Genomic DNA, 14,782 nt, shown 5'->3' with positions numbered 1-14,782 from the left:
CATTTTGAACAATATTGCAAAATTCATTCAATCGCATCTGTATTAAAAACTTTTATTTGATGATCTTTCCTGCAGAGGTACCAAGTCCACCACTAAAACTTGGGGTTGCAAATGTTACCAAGGACTCCATTACAATTGCTTGGACAAGACCAGACTATGATGGCGGTAGCAGAGTCACCGGTTACCTTATCGATGCCATAGAGAAAGGACAGACCAAGTGGTCCAAGTGTGCCACTGTGAAGACCATGACCCACACCATCAAGAGCCTGAGAGAGGGAGCTGAGTACTTCTTCAGAGTTCGTGCAGAGAACCACGCTGGTCTCAGTGAACCGAAGGAGATGATCGTACCTGTACTTGTCAAGGAAATACACGGTATGTCAGATAGCAGATTTATGTCTGTGTCAACTTAAAATATAAGGCAAAAAGTTAACGGTTCCTTGGGAACATTTTGTTTTTCTTCAACAGAGGCTCCAGAGTTTGACCTGAAAAATTATCCAAAAAATACAGTGTATGCGAGAGCAGGATCTAACCTGAGCTTTGAGGTTCCTCTGTCTGGTCGACCCATGCCGAAAGTGACCATGTCCAGGAACAACGTGGTCATCAAAGGATCCAAGAGGCTGTTAACAGAAGTGACCCCAGACAGTGTCATTATTACCCTGAATGAGAGTGTTTCAAGTGACGCGGGCAAGTATGAAGTCACCGCATCCAATGTAGGTGGTACCACCAAGACCTTCTTTATTTTTGTTGTGCTGGACAAACCTGGACCTCCCATTGGTCCAGTGGAGATTGGAGAGGTTGGAGAGACCACAGTATGTCTGAGCTGGGCTCCCCCAGAATATGACGGCGGCAGTCCAGTTACCAATTATATCGTCCTGAAACGAGAAACTAGCACTCCAGCGTGGTCAGAGGTGTCCACCACCATTGCCAGAAGCACCATCAAGGTGCACAAACTGACAAAGGGAGAAGAGTACCAGTTCAGAATCAAGGCTGAAAATCGCTTTGGTGTCAGCAGCCACATCGACAGCAAGCCGGTCATGATAAAGCTTCCATATAGTAAGTCAGCCCTCTAAACTGGAAAAAAAAACTGTGGCAATGAAAAACAAATTCATCAAATATACTGAACTAGATCTTTGACAAACTTTGCTTCACTGACGATAACTCCTCATGAACTGACATGACTGTGTCCCTTACAGCCATACCTGGACCCCCATCCACACCATGGCTCAGCTTTGTATCTCGTGAGAGTCTGACAGTCTGCTGGAATGAACCAGTCACTGACGGTGGAAACCCCGTCTTTGGGTACCACCTCCAAATGAAGGAGAGGAGCAGCCTTCTCTGGCAGAAGGTCAACAAGATGCCAATCTCAGGAAACCAATGGAGAGTCACAAACGTTTGCCCTGGCCTCATCTATGAATTCAAGGTGGCTGCTGAAAATGCTGCTGGTGTTGGGAAGATGAGCAAGACATCTGAGGAGGTGCTCGCTATCGATGCTTGTGGTACGTATCTCCATTTATTTTCTCCCACTTCATGTTTAACCACAGGCCTAGACAACATGGCCACCCGTGACATCTTCTCACTTTGATGTTTCAGAGCCCCCAGCAAACGTTCACGTCTCTGAAGTCACAAAGAACTCTGTGAGTCTGAGCTGGCAGAGACCTCCCTACGACGGTGGCAGTAAGATCACAGGCTACAGTGTGGAGAGACGGGATGGTTCAAATGGCAGATGGGTGAAGGCCAACTTCACAAACATCATTGAGCTTGGCTTCACCGTGTCTGGATTAAACCAGGACGAGTCCTATGAATTCAGAGTTTACGCCAAGAACGCCGTCGGTTCCATCAGCAACCCCTCCCTCGTTGTTGGTCCTGTGACGTGTGTCGACGCCTGTGGTGAGATTTGCCTCCGTGCTCACATTTAATTTCAGTCACGTTAAGTCCTTCCTGTATAACTTGATTCATCCTGGATGACCAACAGGTACCCCAGCTATTGACCTTCCTCCAGAGTACCTGGACGTAGTTCAGTACAAGGCCGGAGCTTCGGTCAAACTTAAAATCGGAATTATTGCCAAGCCGCTGCCAGCGATTGGGTGGCTCAAAGATGGGAAAGACCTGGTCGCAACTTCAACCATGTCTGTTGAGAACACAACAGACACTTCTGCTGTTCTGATCAAAGATGCCACTCGTCAGCACACAGGCTCGTACGAAGTCAGAATCAAGAATGTCCTCGGCACGGCATCTGCAACCATCAGGATAGAAATTCTTGGTAATCATGCATTTTTGATTTCATAAATATTTAAAACTGCCTTAATTATGAGATAAAATAAGTGTTGACACTTCTCATCAATATTTCCATCCGTCCTCAGATAAACCGGGTCCTCCTGCTGGAATCATAAATTTCAACTCCGTCACTGCCAACAAGATCGTCTTCAGCTGGCAACCAGTGCCAGAGTCTGATCAAGGAGGTTCCAAAGTGACCCATTACATTGTGGAGCGGCGTGAAACTAGTCGAGTGGTCTGGTCAACGGTCTCAGACATGCACGAGCAGACGCACATCGCTGTCAACAAGCTGGTGCAGGGAAATGAGTATGTGTTCCGTGTCATGGCTGTTAATAAGTTTGGAGCTGGTGAAACGCTGGAGTCTGAGCCTGTCATCGCCAAGAACACCTTTGGTATGTTCAGTGTGAAGAGCGATGTGACATTTCTTTAGCATAAATGATTCAGACTCAATGTTCAGGAAATTCTGTGTCAGTTTTAGCGCTGTTGCTACGCCTGGATTTTCTTAATGATGTCCGCCCACCTTTTACAGTGACCCCTGGGCAAACTCACACTCCTGAGGTTAACACCATCACCAAGTCCACCATGGTTGTGGAGTGGAACAAACCAGGCGTAGATGGAGGCAGCACTGTCACCGGGTATTACCTGGAGAGACGTGACAAGAAGAGTTTGCGCTGGCTCAGAATTTACAAGGAGCCCATCACTGATGTCAAAACAACCGTCTACCATCTCACTGAAGGGAATGAGTACCAATATCGAGTGTGTGCCATCAATAAGGCCGGAGAGGGGCCATTTTCTGATGCCTCTGACCACTACAAGGCCGCTGATCCTGTTGGTAAGTGGTAGCCAGACATCTAAAGACTTTCAACTGAGTCCAGCAGGAATGCACACCAAGCTCACTCATGCATTTTACTTACAGATCCACCAGATGAGCCATGCAAGCTGAAGGTGGTAGACTCAACCAAGACATCCATCACATTAGGCTGGTCCAAGCCAGAATGGGATGGAGGCAGTGAGGTCATCAGCTACATGGTGGAGAAGCTTGTTGAGGGAGAAGAAGAGTGGACCTTAATTACATCCAAGGGAGAGGTCAAGACAACTGAGTACACTGTTCATGACCTGAAACCAGACACCAATTACTTCTTCCGAGTCTCTGCTGTCAACTGTGCTGGTCGTGGGGAGCCGCTAGAAATGACGGAGCCTGTACAGGCTAAAGACATCCTGGGTAAGAACCTCAAGACTTGAAATGAGATGTTTTGTGTGACTCGTTTTCCTCTGATATTTTTGTGTGACCATGGTCATTTCTTTTTTTCACAGAGGAGGCACAGATCGACTCTGACGTGGCCATGAGGACTCACTACATTGTTAAAGCAGGAAAAGATGTGGAGCTTTCTGTTCCTCTTAAGGGTCGACCTGCACCGTCGGCCTCCTGGAGCAAAGGGGAAGAATGTATTGACCGTGACCCTAAATATGAGTTCTACCACTCAGACACCACCACAGTCCTGGTGATGCGTGAGGTGACCAGACTTGACACTGGAAAGTACACAGTTAAAATAGAGAATGGCGTGGGAGAGCCAAAGACCCTCACCCTGTCTGTAAAGGTCCAAGACACTGCGGCTCAGTGCCAAAACCTGGTCCTGAAAGATGTGACCCGAGGAAAGGTGACCCTCTCTTGGGAACCTCCGCTGCTTGATGGTGGTGCTGAAATTACAAACTATGTAGTAGAGAAAAGAGATTCCTCCAAGAGGTCGTACTCTGCAGTGACAAGTAAATGTACAGACACGACGTACACCATCGAAGATCTCTCGGAGAAGACGTCCTTCTTCTTCCGCGTGTTGGCAGAGAATGAACACGGCATCGGTGATCCATGTGAAACACATGAGCCTGTGAAAGCCACCGAGACTCCCGGGCCAGTTAAGGATATCTCTATGAAGGATTCATCCAAGACCTCCGTTACCCTGCAGTGGGTCAAACCCGATTATGATGGTGGCAGCATAATCTCTGATTACGTGGTTGAAAAGAAGTTGAAGGACGAGGAGTGGTCTTTGGGAGGCACGAGTAAACTATGTGAGTTTGAGGTGAAGAAACTTAAGGAACACTCGGAAGTGTTTTTCAGAGTGGCTGCGAGGAACGAGAAAGGACAGGGGGACTTTGTTGAAACAGGGCCCATTAAAGTCATAGATTACATTATAACACCTGAAGCAAGTCTTGCAGATTATCCAGATGGCACCTTAAGTGTCCGCCTGGGTCATAATGTGCACATTGAGCTGCCCTACAAAGGAAAACCCAAACCTTCGGTGCTGTGGCTCAAGGACAACCTGCCTCTGAAGGAAAGCGACCTAATCCGCTTCAAGACCACCGGAAGTAAAGCCACTCTGATGATCAAGAACGTGAGGAAGGAAAATGAAGGAAAATATACTCTGACCCTAGACAACAAGGTCAACAGGAGATCCTTCCATGTGCATGTCATTACACTTGGGCCACCATCAAAGCCCATCGGACCCATTCTCCTGGATGAAGTGAGAGCCGAGAGCATTATTATCTCCTGGGAGGAACCCAATGATGACGGTGGCGGAGACATCACCTGTTACACTGTTGAGAAGCGTGACACCTCCAAGCCCGACTGGAAGATGGCCTGCTCAAGTGTCCAGGATACTCGCTTTAGGATCCCCAACCTGATTAAGGGTGTCCAATACCAGTTCAGAGTGTGCGCTGAGAACAGGTACGGTGTCAGTGAACCTCTGTTGTCACAGATGGTGATTGCTAAACACCAGTTCAGACCTCCAGGCCCACCAGGAAAGCCTGTGGTCTATAACGTTACCAATGATGGAATGACCATCCAGTGGGAGCAGCCCATATATGATGGCGGTACCCCGATCCAAGGTTTCCACGTAGAAAAGAAGGAAATGAACAGCATCATGTGGCAAAAAGTCAACGCTGTCCTGGTCAAAGAAACAGAGTGCAGAATCTTGGACCTGATTGAAGGTCTTGAGTACTCCTTCAGAGTGTACGCCCAGAATGATGCCGGCTTCAGCCGAATGAGCGACGAGAGCAAACCAACCATGGCTGTCAGTCCTGTTGGTAAGTACAACGGTGATATTTAACCTGGCTCTGAAAATAAGTGTGTTTAGAGTGGAACTCAAACATCTTGCTGCTATTGCATTTCAGATCCTCCTGGCCAGCCTGACTACATCGATGTAACCAGTGACTCAGTCACACTGAAATGGGATGCGCCCAAACGCGATGGAGGCAGTAAGATTACGGGTTACAACATTGAGAAGCGTCAAGGACACGGTCGCTGGTTCAAGGCCAATCTGACAGATGTGCATGACTGCCAATACGCCGTCACCGGCCTGGCTACAAATGAACGCTACGAGTTCAGAGTGATAGCCAGAAATGCCATCGGTGTTGTGAGTCCACCCTCCAACTCCTCTGGGTTGATCATTGTGAGAAGTGAGAACGGTAAGTGTCCAGGGAAGGTTCAGTTGCGTGTTGAGCTGTCATCTGCTCTTCTGAGAATGGAGTTTTAAAGTACAAACTGTACTCAGTAAACCAACTTTTTTTGTTTTCTAAACCAGCTTCTCCAAACATTGAGTTTGGCCCAGAGTACTTTGAGGGATTGACGGTCAAAGCAGGAGACAACATCAGACTGAAGGTGACCATCACTGGGCGACCTGTACCCAAAGTGGTGTGGTTTAGAGATGGTGTGGAGATCACAAAGAAGATGATGGACATTATTAATGTCGCTGGGTCCAGCACATTGTTTGTGAGAGACTCAGATCGGACCCATCGAGGTCTCTATACTGTGGAGGCCACCAACGGGTCTGGCACCAAGAAGGAGAAAATCCTTGTTCAAGTGCAAGGTACGCATCTGTTTGTGTTATTACGTTTTGTTTTGGTTTTTTTAACGTGTGTTTACCTTCGTACATGACATTCTGTAATTGAATAATGCAGATACACCTGGAGAACCTGTGGGGCCGATGACCTTCAGCAACATCTCCGAGGGCAGGTGCACTCTTTTGTGGAACCCACCAGAAAACGATGGCTGCTCTGACGTTTCTCATTATATTGTGGAAAAGCGTGAGACCACCAAGATCTCCTGGGCCTTGGTATCTGATGAGTGTAAGGAGTGCACGTTCAGCGCAACCAAGCTCATCAAAACTAACGAATATCAGTTCCGGGTGTCTGCAGTCAACAAATTTGGAGTTGGCAGACCCTTGGAATCCAGCCCAATCATTGCACAGCTTCAGTACAGTAAGTAGGAAATTATTTTTTTTATTTATTTGTTTAATCTTCAACTTATTATTTTTTCTAACAAAAAAAACAACAACCTGACCTTTTTTTCAATGGCATTGTTTTTCTTTAGCAACTCCTGAGGCTCCTGGAACTCCCGTTGCCACTGAGGTGACTGGAGAAAGCATCACCTTGTCATGGGAACCGCCCACATCTGACGGCGGAAACCCTGTGCAGTACTACATCGTGGAGAAGCGAGAGAAGAAGACGGTGCGCTTCTACAAAGTGATTTCTAAAAAGCCCATTGTTGAATGTGCACATAAAGTGCTGCACCTGACTGAAGACACCGAGTACGAGTTCCGGGTCTTGGCTGTGAACGACGCTGGTGTTGGCACACCAAGCAACATCTCCATGCCCATCAAGGCTGCTGAGCCCAAGGACATTCCGTGCGCTCCATCTGTCATCTGTGTCTCAGACTCCACCAGCACCTCCGTCAGCCTGGAATGGACCAAACCTGCAGATGACGGCGGGATGGAGATCTTGGGCTACATTGTCGAGATGCTAAAGGGAGAAGAGGAGGAATGGAAGAGAGCAAATGAGCAACTGGTCGCTGAAACGTTCTACGTGGTGCCTGGTCTGGAGACAGAAGCTGAGTACAAGTTCCGTGTTGCAGCTGTCAATCACGTGGGTAGGGGAGATGACAGGGAGACCCTGGAACCAGCTCAGGCTGTGGACAGGTTCACACCACCACAGGTTGACATAGACGCCTCCTTCAAGCAGACGCACATCGTGAAGGCTGGAGGCTCAGTGTGCTTGGGCATCAACTTTAGAGGAAAACCTTCCCCCTCTGCTACCTGGGTGAAGGAGGAGGGCAAGCTGAGTGTGATGTCAGAGACCGTGGCCACTGATGGCTTCAGTTCACTGAGCATCGAAAACTGCTCCAGAAATGATTCTGGTAAATATACCGTTAACTTGGAGAGCTCCAGTGGCAGCAAAGCAGTTACATTCACAGTGAAGGTGATGGACTCGCCAGGAGCTCCGGAGGCTCTCGTCTTCAAGGAGGTGACCAGAGGTTCAGTCACGCTTTCCTGGGAGCCGCCTCTGAACAACGGGGGAGCACGCATCCATCATTACATCGTTGAGAGACGCGAAGCTAGCCGTCGCACTTGGCAGCAGTCCGGTAGCAATTGCACACAACACTTCCTGAAGATCCAGGACCTGCTGGAAGGAGTTCCTTACTTCTTTAGAGTCTCGGCTGAGAACCAGTACGGCGTGGGTGAGGCATTTGAGCTGACGGAGCCTGTCATTGCCACTGCTGAGCCAGCATCACCGAAGAGACTGGACGTCCTGGACACTACTGACAGCTCTGTGTCCCTGGGCTGGCTGAAACCAGAGCATGATGGAGGCAGTCGCATCCAGTGTTATCTCATTGAGGCAAAGCCAAAAGGTGCAGACAAATGGTTCGTACTTGGCAACACGAAGAACATTTCCTATGTAGTTGAGAAGCTGAATAAGGGCGATGAGTACGACTTCCGCGTGAAGGCAAAGAACGAAGCGGGATACAGCGCAGCCAGAGAGACCCTGGCTCCTGTGCTGGTGAAAGAGCCTCACATTGAACCTGCGGCTGACCTCAGCGAGATCACCAACCAACTCGTCACAAGCAGGTCCGGCAGCACCTTCACCATTGAGGTTCCCATCAGCGGCAGACCCGTTCCCAAAATCACCTGGAGGCTGGAGGAGATGAGGCTGAAGAACTCTGACAGAGTCTCTATCAAAGTAGCCAAAGACAGAACCAGCATCTCAGTGAAGGAGGCCATGAGGGGAGATGGCGGCAAATACTACCTGACTTTGGAGAACGCAGCAGGAACTAAAACCTTTACCATCGATGTGAATGTAACCGGTCGACCCAGTCCGCCAACGGGACCCATCGAAGTCTCGTCAATCACCTCTGAGTCCTGCGTCCTGGAGTGGGAACCCCCAGAAGATGACGGAGGCACTGAGATTACCAACTACATTGTGGAGAAGCGCGAATCTGGTTCTACAGCCTGGCAGCTCATCAACTCCAGTGTGAAGCGAACATCTCTCCACGTCAGCCACCTCACCAAGTACATGCAGTACACATTCAGAGTGTCTGCTGAGAACAGGTTTGGTGTCAGCAAGCACACGGAGTCCGAGACCATCGTTGCAGAGCATCCCTTCAGTAAGTTGTCAACTTGTTTAACAAAACAATAATCATGATTTACAGAATAGAGTTTAGCGATTTTTAGCGTCTTTGCATTTTGCTCATTAAGAAATGATCCTTGTTTTGATCACAGCACCTCCTGGACCCCCAACAAAGCCGTCTGTGTGCAACGTATCTGCTAACGCAATGACCCTCAAATGGGAGGAGCCCTATCATGATGGTGGGAGTAAAGTGACTGGCTACTGGATTGAGAAGAAGGAGAGGAACAACATATTGTGGGTGAGGGAAAACAAGATCCCGTGCTTTGAGTGCTACTACAGAGTGGAAGCTCTTGTTGAAGGCCTGGAGTACCAGTTCAGAGTTTACGCAATGAACAGCGCCGGACTCAGCAAAGCCAGTGAAGCTTCCAAAGGAGCAGTGGCTCAAAACCCAGTTGGTAAGTGTGAACACAACTAGTGGGGTTCAACAATGTTTTACTTCAAGGCTCTTAAATGTTCCTCAACACATTCATGCTTTTATCTTTTTAGATCCACCAAGTAAACCAGAGGTGACAAATGTCACCAGAACCACGGTCTCCTTGAAGTGGTCCTCTCCTCTGAATGACGGTGGCAGTCCCATCGTGGGCTACATCATTGAACGTAAACCCTACACTCTGACCGGGGAGGGTCGCTGGCTGAAGTGTAACTACACCAATGTTACAGACACCTTCTTCACGGTCACTGCTCTGGGTGAGGGAGAACCCTATGAGTTCAGGGTTATTGCCAAGAATGCCAACCAGGTGTTCAGCATTCCCTCAGAATCCACAGGATCTGTGCAGTGCAAGACAGACTTTGGTAAGATCTCCAAGTGTGTGTGTGTGTGTGTGTGTTCACGTTCTCATCAAAGGATCCAGTCCTGTCAGATCGTCTTTGAATGACACTCCCGTTCATTCCTGCTAACAGAACCTCCTAAGGCCCAGCTGGATAGCAAACTTTTGTCTGAAGTTGTGAAGGTCCGAGCTGGTTCAGATCTTGTCCTGGATGCCGCAGTGGGGGGCAGGCCTGATCCCAAGGCCTCCTGGTCCAAGGGCAAGAGAGAGCTTGAGTTATGTGAAAAGTACAACCTGCAGTACACCCCCACTCGGGCGATGGCCATCATCAAGTTCTGCGACAGAGACGACACTGGCACGTACAGCCTGACAGTCAGGAACGTAAGCGGAACAAAGACTGCAGAGGTCAACGTCAAAGTACTCGGTACGCAAAAGTTTTTTCCTTCAATTTTAAACATGACAGATTAAACTGGAAGGCTGAATTATTTCTTGTTCATCAAACTGAGTTTTTCTGTTGTTTTTTTCTCTCAGACACTCCTGGGGTGTGCGAAGGCAGTATCGTGATCAGCAACATCACAGAAGAGTCCTGCACTCTGAGTTGGAAGCCACCGCTGGAGGATGGCGGGGACGAGGTCGCTCACTATGTGGTTGAGAGACGTGACACCAATAGACTCAACTGGGTCATTGTACAGGCAGAGTGCAAGGATCTGACATGCAACATCACCAGGCTCTTCAAAAACACAGAGTACCTCTTCAGAGTGTGTGGAGTCAACAAGTACGGCAACGGAGTTTACCTCCAGTCCGAAGCCATGGTGGCCAGAAACACCTTCAGTGAGTGCCACCGTCCGCTCCCCGTGAGGAAATAGCGGTGCAAAAGTGTCAGAAGTATCATCCATCAACTCTGCTTCGTGTTTTCTTTTCTTCTTCACAGCCGTGCCGACTCCTCCCGGCGCTCCGGAGATCCTGGCCTCAGGGAAGGACTTTGCTACCATTGAGTGGTTGAAGCCAGAGAGTGACGGAGGCAGCGCCCTCGTCCACTACCTGGTGGAGAGACGTGAGCGGAAGAGCGCCCGCTGGGTGAAGGTTAACCGGGATGGGGCTCACCTGGACACCACGCTGAAGGTCTGCGGTCTGACCGAAGGAAACATCTACCAGTTCAGAGTGACGGCAGTCAACAAGGCCGGAGAGAGCGAAGCTAGCGAAGTTTCACTCTATGTCGTCTGCAGAGTGCCAACTTGTAAGTTTGAATTGAGCCGAACATCGCTGTCAAAGCACTGGCAAACAAAGCCACTCACTGATGGTGACTCCATGCCTGTGGTCCCAGTTTTCATGAGCATTCTTCTTGTCCCAAGAGAAAACAAAGATATTTCGAGACAAATTCAACTCATTGCTTTTGGCAATAGCACAGGATCATCAGCAAATGTTTGTGACTGATTTCACCATTGTTTCGTTTACCTTCCAGGCACCCCTGCTCCTCCTTCAATACCTCGCATCGCTGACACCCACGCAGACAGCATCTCCTTGACGTGGTCCCGCCCTGTGGAGGACGGAGGAGCTGAAGTGATGGGCTACAATCTGGAGATGCAGGAAGCTGGAGCGGAGGAATGGACCAAAGTCCACGAGAAGACGCTGCGTGGCACCGAGTACAAAGTGACCGGTCTATCTTCGGGCAAGAAGTACTGCTTTAGAGTAGCAGGCATCAACATCAATGGAACAGGGGACTTCAGTGAACCCTGCGCTGAGACAGAGCCAGTGGAGAGGATTGGTAAGAGATGTTCTACCAAATGCTAAATCAAGTTTACATGTAACGCCAGTCCTCACATTTAAAATCACTTGTTGTATGAAAGTCAACATCCTCGTTTGATGGAACGTGTTTGAGTCGTCGCCAACACGTCGCCCATCATCTGATATCATTGTTAACCAACAGAACCCCCAGACTTTGAGCTCCACGATGACCTGAAGAAGACCATCTGCCTGCGTGCCGGCGGCTCTCTGCGCATGTTTGTCAAAATCAGTGGGCGTCCTGTTCCCGTCCTCACCTGGAGCAAACCTGGTGTTGACCTGAACAACAGAGGATTCATTGAGGTCACACACACGTCCACCACACTCATCATTGACAAAGTGCACCGCTACGATGCGGGCAAGTACACACTGGTGGCTGAGAACTCTGCTGGGAAACAGGAAGTCAACATTCTGGTCAAGGTTTATGGTAAGCTGAGGTCCAGTAGCATTCTTCCAATATGCCACATCACACTGTTCATATTAAAAGGAGTCTGCGAGTGACTTGCAGTGTCCTGTTGTTGACCGTGTCTCTCCGTTCCCACTCTCAGATACTCCTGGACCCACTGGACCTATTAAGTTCAAAGAGCTGACAAAGGACTCTGTTACCATCTCCTGGGACGCTCCAGCCGTGGACGGCGGCGCTCCAGTCAACAACTACATCATCGAGAGGCGCGAGGCCTCCATGAGAGCTTACAAGACCGTCACCTCCAAATGCAACAAGACGTCTTACAGGATCGACGGCCTGATGGAGGGCATGCTCTACTACTTCAGGGTGCTCCCTGAAAACATCTACGGCATCGGCGAACCCTGCGAGACTCCAGATATCACCCTGGTTTGTGAAGTGCCCCTCCCACCACATAAACTGGAGGTGGTGGACGTCACCAAGAGCTCCGTCACGCTGGGCTGGGAGAAGCCGGAGCACGACGGCGGCAGCAGGTTGACGGGCTACGTCATCGAGGCCTGCAAGTTCGGCACAGAAAAGTGGATGAAGGTGGCCACGCTCAAGACCACCGACCTGGAGCACACCGTTGAGAAGCTGAATGAGAGCGAGCAGTACCTGTTCAGAATCAAAGCCATCAACAGCAGAGGGGCCAGCGATGCCAAAGAGCTGCTGACAGCCGTGACCGTTCAGGAACAAAGAGGTGACCCGGTCTAGCCGGACCAACTGCAGCTTCATCTTCTCAGTCATGCAAACTACAGTTGCCTGTGTTTTGTCTTTCCTGTTCAGTCATGCCAGTGGTGGACATTAGCAGCGCCCCCCAGAGGACTGTCAACGTCCTGGCAGGAAAGACCCTGGAGCTGGACTTGCCCATCGTCGGCAGGCCTCCTCCCGTCTGCTCCTGGTACTTTGCCGACAACAAGATGAAGGTGACAGATCGGGTGAAGATCAAGAGCACTGGCAAGTTCTCCAAACTGACCGTGTCCGACACCACCATCGATGACACTGGCGACTACACTCTGGAGGTGAAGAATGCTGTCAGTGTCATCACGGAGGTCCTCAAAGTCACTGTCCTGTGTACGTGCCGTCCTTCACCTCTTCTTTTTCTTCTTTGTGGCTGTCGGCAGCAAGTCGGTCAGTTTGCAGCGTCCATGTTTTTCCCTTTGACTGAAATCTGCCTTATCCATCCTGTTCCATCAGCTAAACCGGACGAGCCAAAGGGCCCAATCAGATTTGATGAGATCGACGCCACCACCGTCACCTGCAGCTGGGATCCTCCGCTCAGGGACGGCGGCGCCACCATCAGTGGCTACGCAGTGGAGCAGCGCGATGCTCACAGGCCCGGCTGGGTCCCGGTGTCCGACTCTGTCAGCCGCTCCACCTTCAAGTTTGGGAACCTGATAGAGGGAGACGAGTACGTCTTCCGCGCTGCCGCCATCAACCGCTACGGCACCGGGGAGTTTGTGCAGTCGGAGATTGTCACCTGCCGCAGCTTGACCAGTACGACGTTCAACTTCTTACATTTGTATTTCAACTCCTGCTTCCTACGTTCCTGAGGATGTTGTAACGCAACCGACTCAACGTTTCCTTGTTTCAACAGACGTTCCCGGACCTCCTGGCCGTCCGACCGTCTTTGATGTTTCTCGTGACGGTATGACCGTGGCCTGGAACCCACCAGATGAGGACGGTGGCCTTGAGGTTTCTGGATACATTATCGAGCGAAAAGAAGTCCGATCCGACAGATGGGTGCGCGCCAACAAAAACCCCGTCACCATGACCAGATATCGGTCAACCGACCTGATTGAAGGCCTCGAGTATGAACACAGGATAACAGGCATCAACGCCAGAGGTCTGAGCAAACCAAGCCTGCCGTCCAAACCGGCTGTGGCCACGGATCCCATTGGTAAAGATACATTGTTTTAACCATTAAGAGGAAAAGTGAGATTTAATCGCGATGCTAAATGCAATGTGGGGAAATGAAAATCCCACAGGAAAGGAAAACTGAGATCCTGACATGCTTGTGTTCCCTGCTTAGACCCACCGGGCTGTCCTCAAAACCCAAGAATCACTGACACCACCAAGTGCTCTGTGTCTCTGGCTTGGAGCCCTCCTGACGACGAAGGCGATGCCAGGGTGGACGGTTACCTGATTGAGATGCAGAAGGCTGGAACCATGGCCTGGATGAAGTGCAACACCACACCGTCTTTGATCTGCGAGTACACGTTGACCAATATGCCTCAGGGAGAAGAGTTCAAGTTCCGTGTTATGGCCTGCAATGCCGGTGGCTCTGGAGAGCCGGCAGAAGTGCCTGGAACTGTGACTGTGACTGAAATGCTTGGTATGAATCCTGCTGTCAAATCAAGGAGACCCATCCAAGATCATTTTCTGCTTTTACAATATTGTAAAATGGAAATAATATTTGATCTTATTGTCTTTTGTAGAATCTCCGGATTATGACCTGGAGCTCAAATACAAGGACGTCTACGTGGTTCGACAGGGAGGAGTGGTAAGACTGTCTATACCCATTAAGGGTAAGCCACAGCCAGCCTGCAGGTGGTCCAGGGATGGTGGGGCCATTTCTGCCAAGGCCATGATCGCCTCCAGCGAAGATGCCAGCGAGCTGGTGATAAAGGGAGCAGACAGGAGCGACTCTGGCGTCTACGACCTTTTGTTGGAGAACAGGGTTGGAAAGAAAAAGGCTCAAATCAAGGTGAAGGTCATCGGTCGGCCAAGTGCACCGGAGGGTCCGATGCTCTTCGAAGAGATTCAGGCCAACTCTGTTAAGGTGACCTGGAAGGTCCCCGCAGACGACGGTGGATGCGAGATTCTGGGTTACATCGTGGAGAGACGTGAGGCAGCCAGGAATGCCTGGTACACTGTGGACTCCAGAGTCACTGACACCCATCTGGTTGTTAAAGGCCTGAGGGAAGGAACAGAGTATCACTTCAAAGTCACAGCTGAAAACTCCTTTGGTGTGAGCTCATCTCTGAAGTCAGAACAGCCCCTCGTGCCCAGAACTCCTCTATGTAAGTTATTTCCCCTTTCCACCTTATTATAATTATTAGCA

The 14,782-nt window shown here is 49.9% G+C and overlaps 1 protein-coding gene across 1 annotated transcript in view; it reads left to right on the top strand.

Moving 5' to 3' along the window:
* The window catches only part of ttn.1 (titin, tandem duplicate 1), a 97,838-nt gene that overhangs the window by 73,093 nt on the left and 9,963 nt on the right, over positions 1-14,782 (top strand). The window contains exons 119-144 of the mRNA XM_076015844.1: positions 76-372; positions 466-1,053; positions 1,194-1,496; positions 1,591-1,887; positions 1,973-2,260; positions 2,361-2,666; positions 2,804-3,106; positions 3,191-3,496; positions 3,589-5,352; positions 5,440-5,733; positions 5,850-6,134; positions 6,226-6,525; positions 6,638-8,704; positions 8,820-9,122; positions 9,214-9,519; positions 9,628-9,918; positions 10,026-10,325; positions 10,426-10,731; positions 10,957-11,259; positions 11,422-11,703; positions 11,825-12,418; positions 12,505-12,792; positions 12,916-13,215; positions 13,316-13,618; positions 13,751-14,053; positions 14,157-14,741. Coding sequence (XP_075871959.1) covers positions 76-372; positions 466-1,053; positions 1,194-1,496; positions 1,591-1,887; positions 1,973-2,260; positions 2,361-2,666; positions 2,804-3,106; positions 3,191-3,496; positions 3,589-5,352; positions 5,440-5,733; positions 5,850-6,134; positions 6,226-6,525; positions 6,638-8,704; positions 8,820-9,122; positions 9,214-9,519; positions 9,628-9,918; positions 10,026-10,325; positions 10,426-10,731; positions 10,957-11,259; positions 11,422-11,703; positions 11,825-12,418; positions 12,505-12,792; positions 12,916-13,215; positions 13,316-13,618; positions 13,751-14,053; positions 14,157-14,741 — 11,862 coding nt within the window. The remainder of the gene's footprint in view (positions 1-75; positions 373-465; positions 1,054-1,193; positions 1,497-1,590; positions 1,888-1,972; positions 2,261-2,360; positions 2,667-2,803; positions 3,107-3,190; positions 3,497-3,588; positions 5,353-5,439; positions 5,734-5,849; positions 6,135-6,225; positions 6,526-6,637; positions 8,705-8,819; positions 9,123-9,213; positions 9,520-9,627; positions 9,919-10,025; positions 10,326-10,425; positions 10,732-10,956; positions 11,260-11,421; positions 11,704-11,824; positions 12,419-12,504; positions 12,793-12,915; positions 13,216-13,315; positions 13,619-13,750; positions 14,054-14,156; positions 14,742-14,782) is intronic.

Source organism: Nelusetta ayraudi, unplaced genomic scaffold (genome assembly GCF_046127955.1).
Source record: "Nelusetta ayraudi isolate G7.1 ecotype Tasmania unplaced genomic scaffold, CSIRO-AGI_Nayr_v1 ptg000200l, whole genome shotgun sequence".
Lineage (NCBI taxonomy): Eukaryota > Metazoa > Chordata > Actinopteri > Tetraodontiformes > Monacanthidae > Nelusetta > Nelusetta ayraudi.
This window is presented reverse-complemented; position numbering and strand designations above follow the sequence as displayed.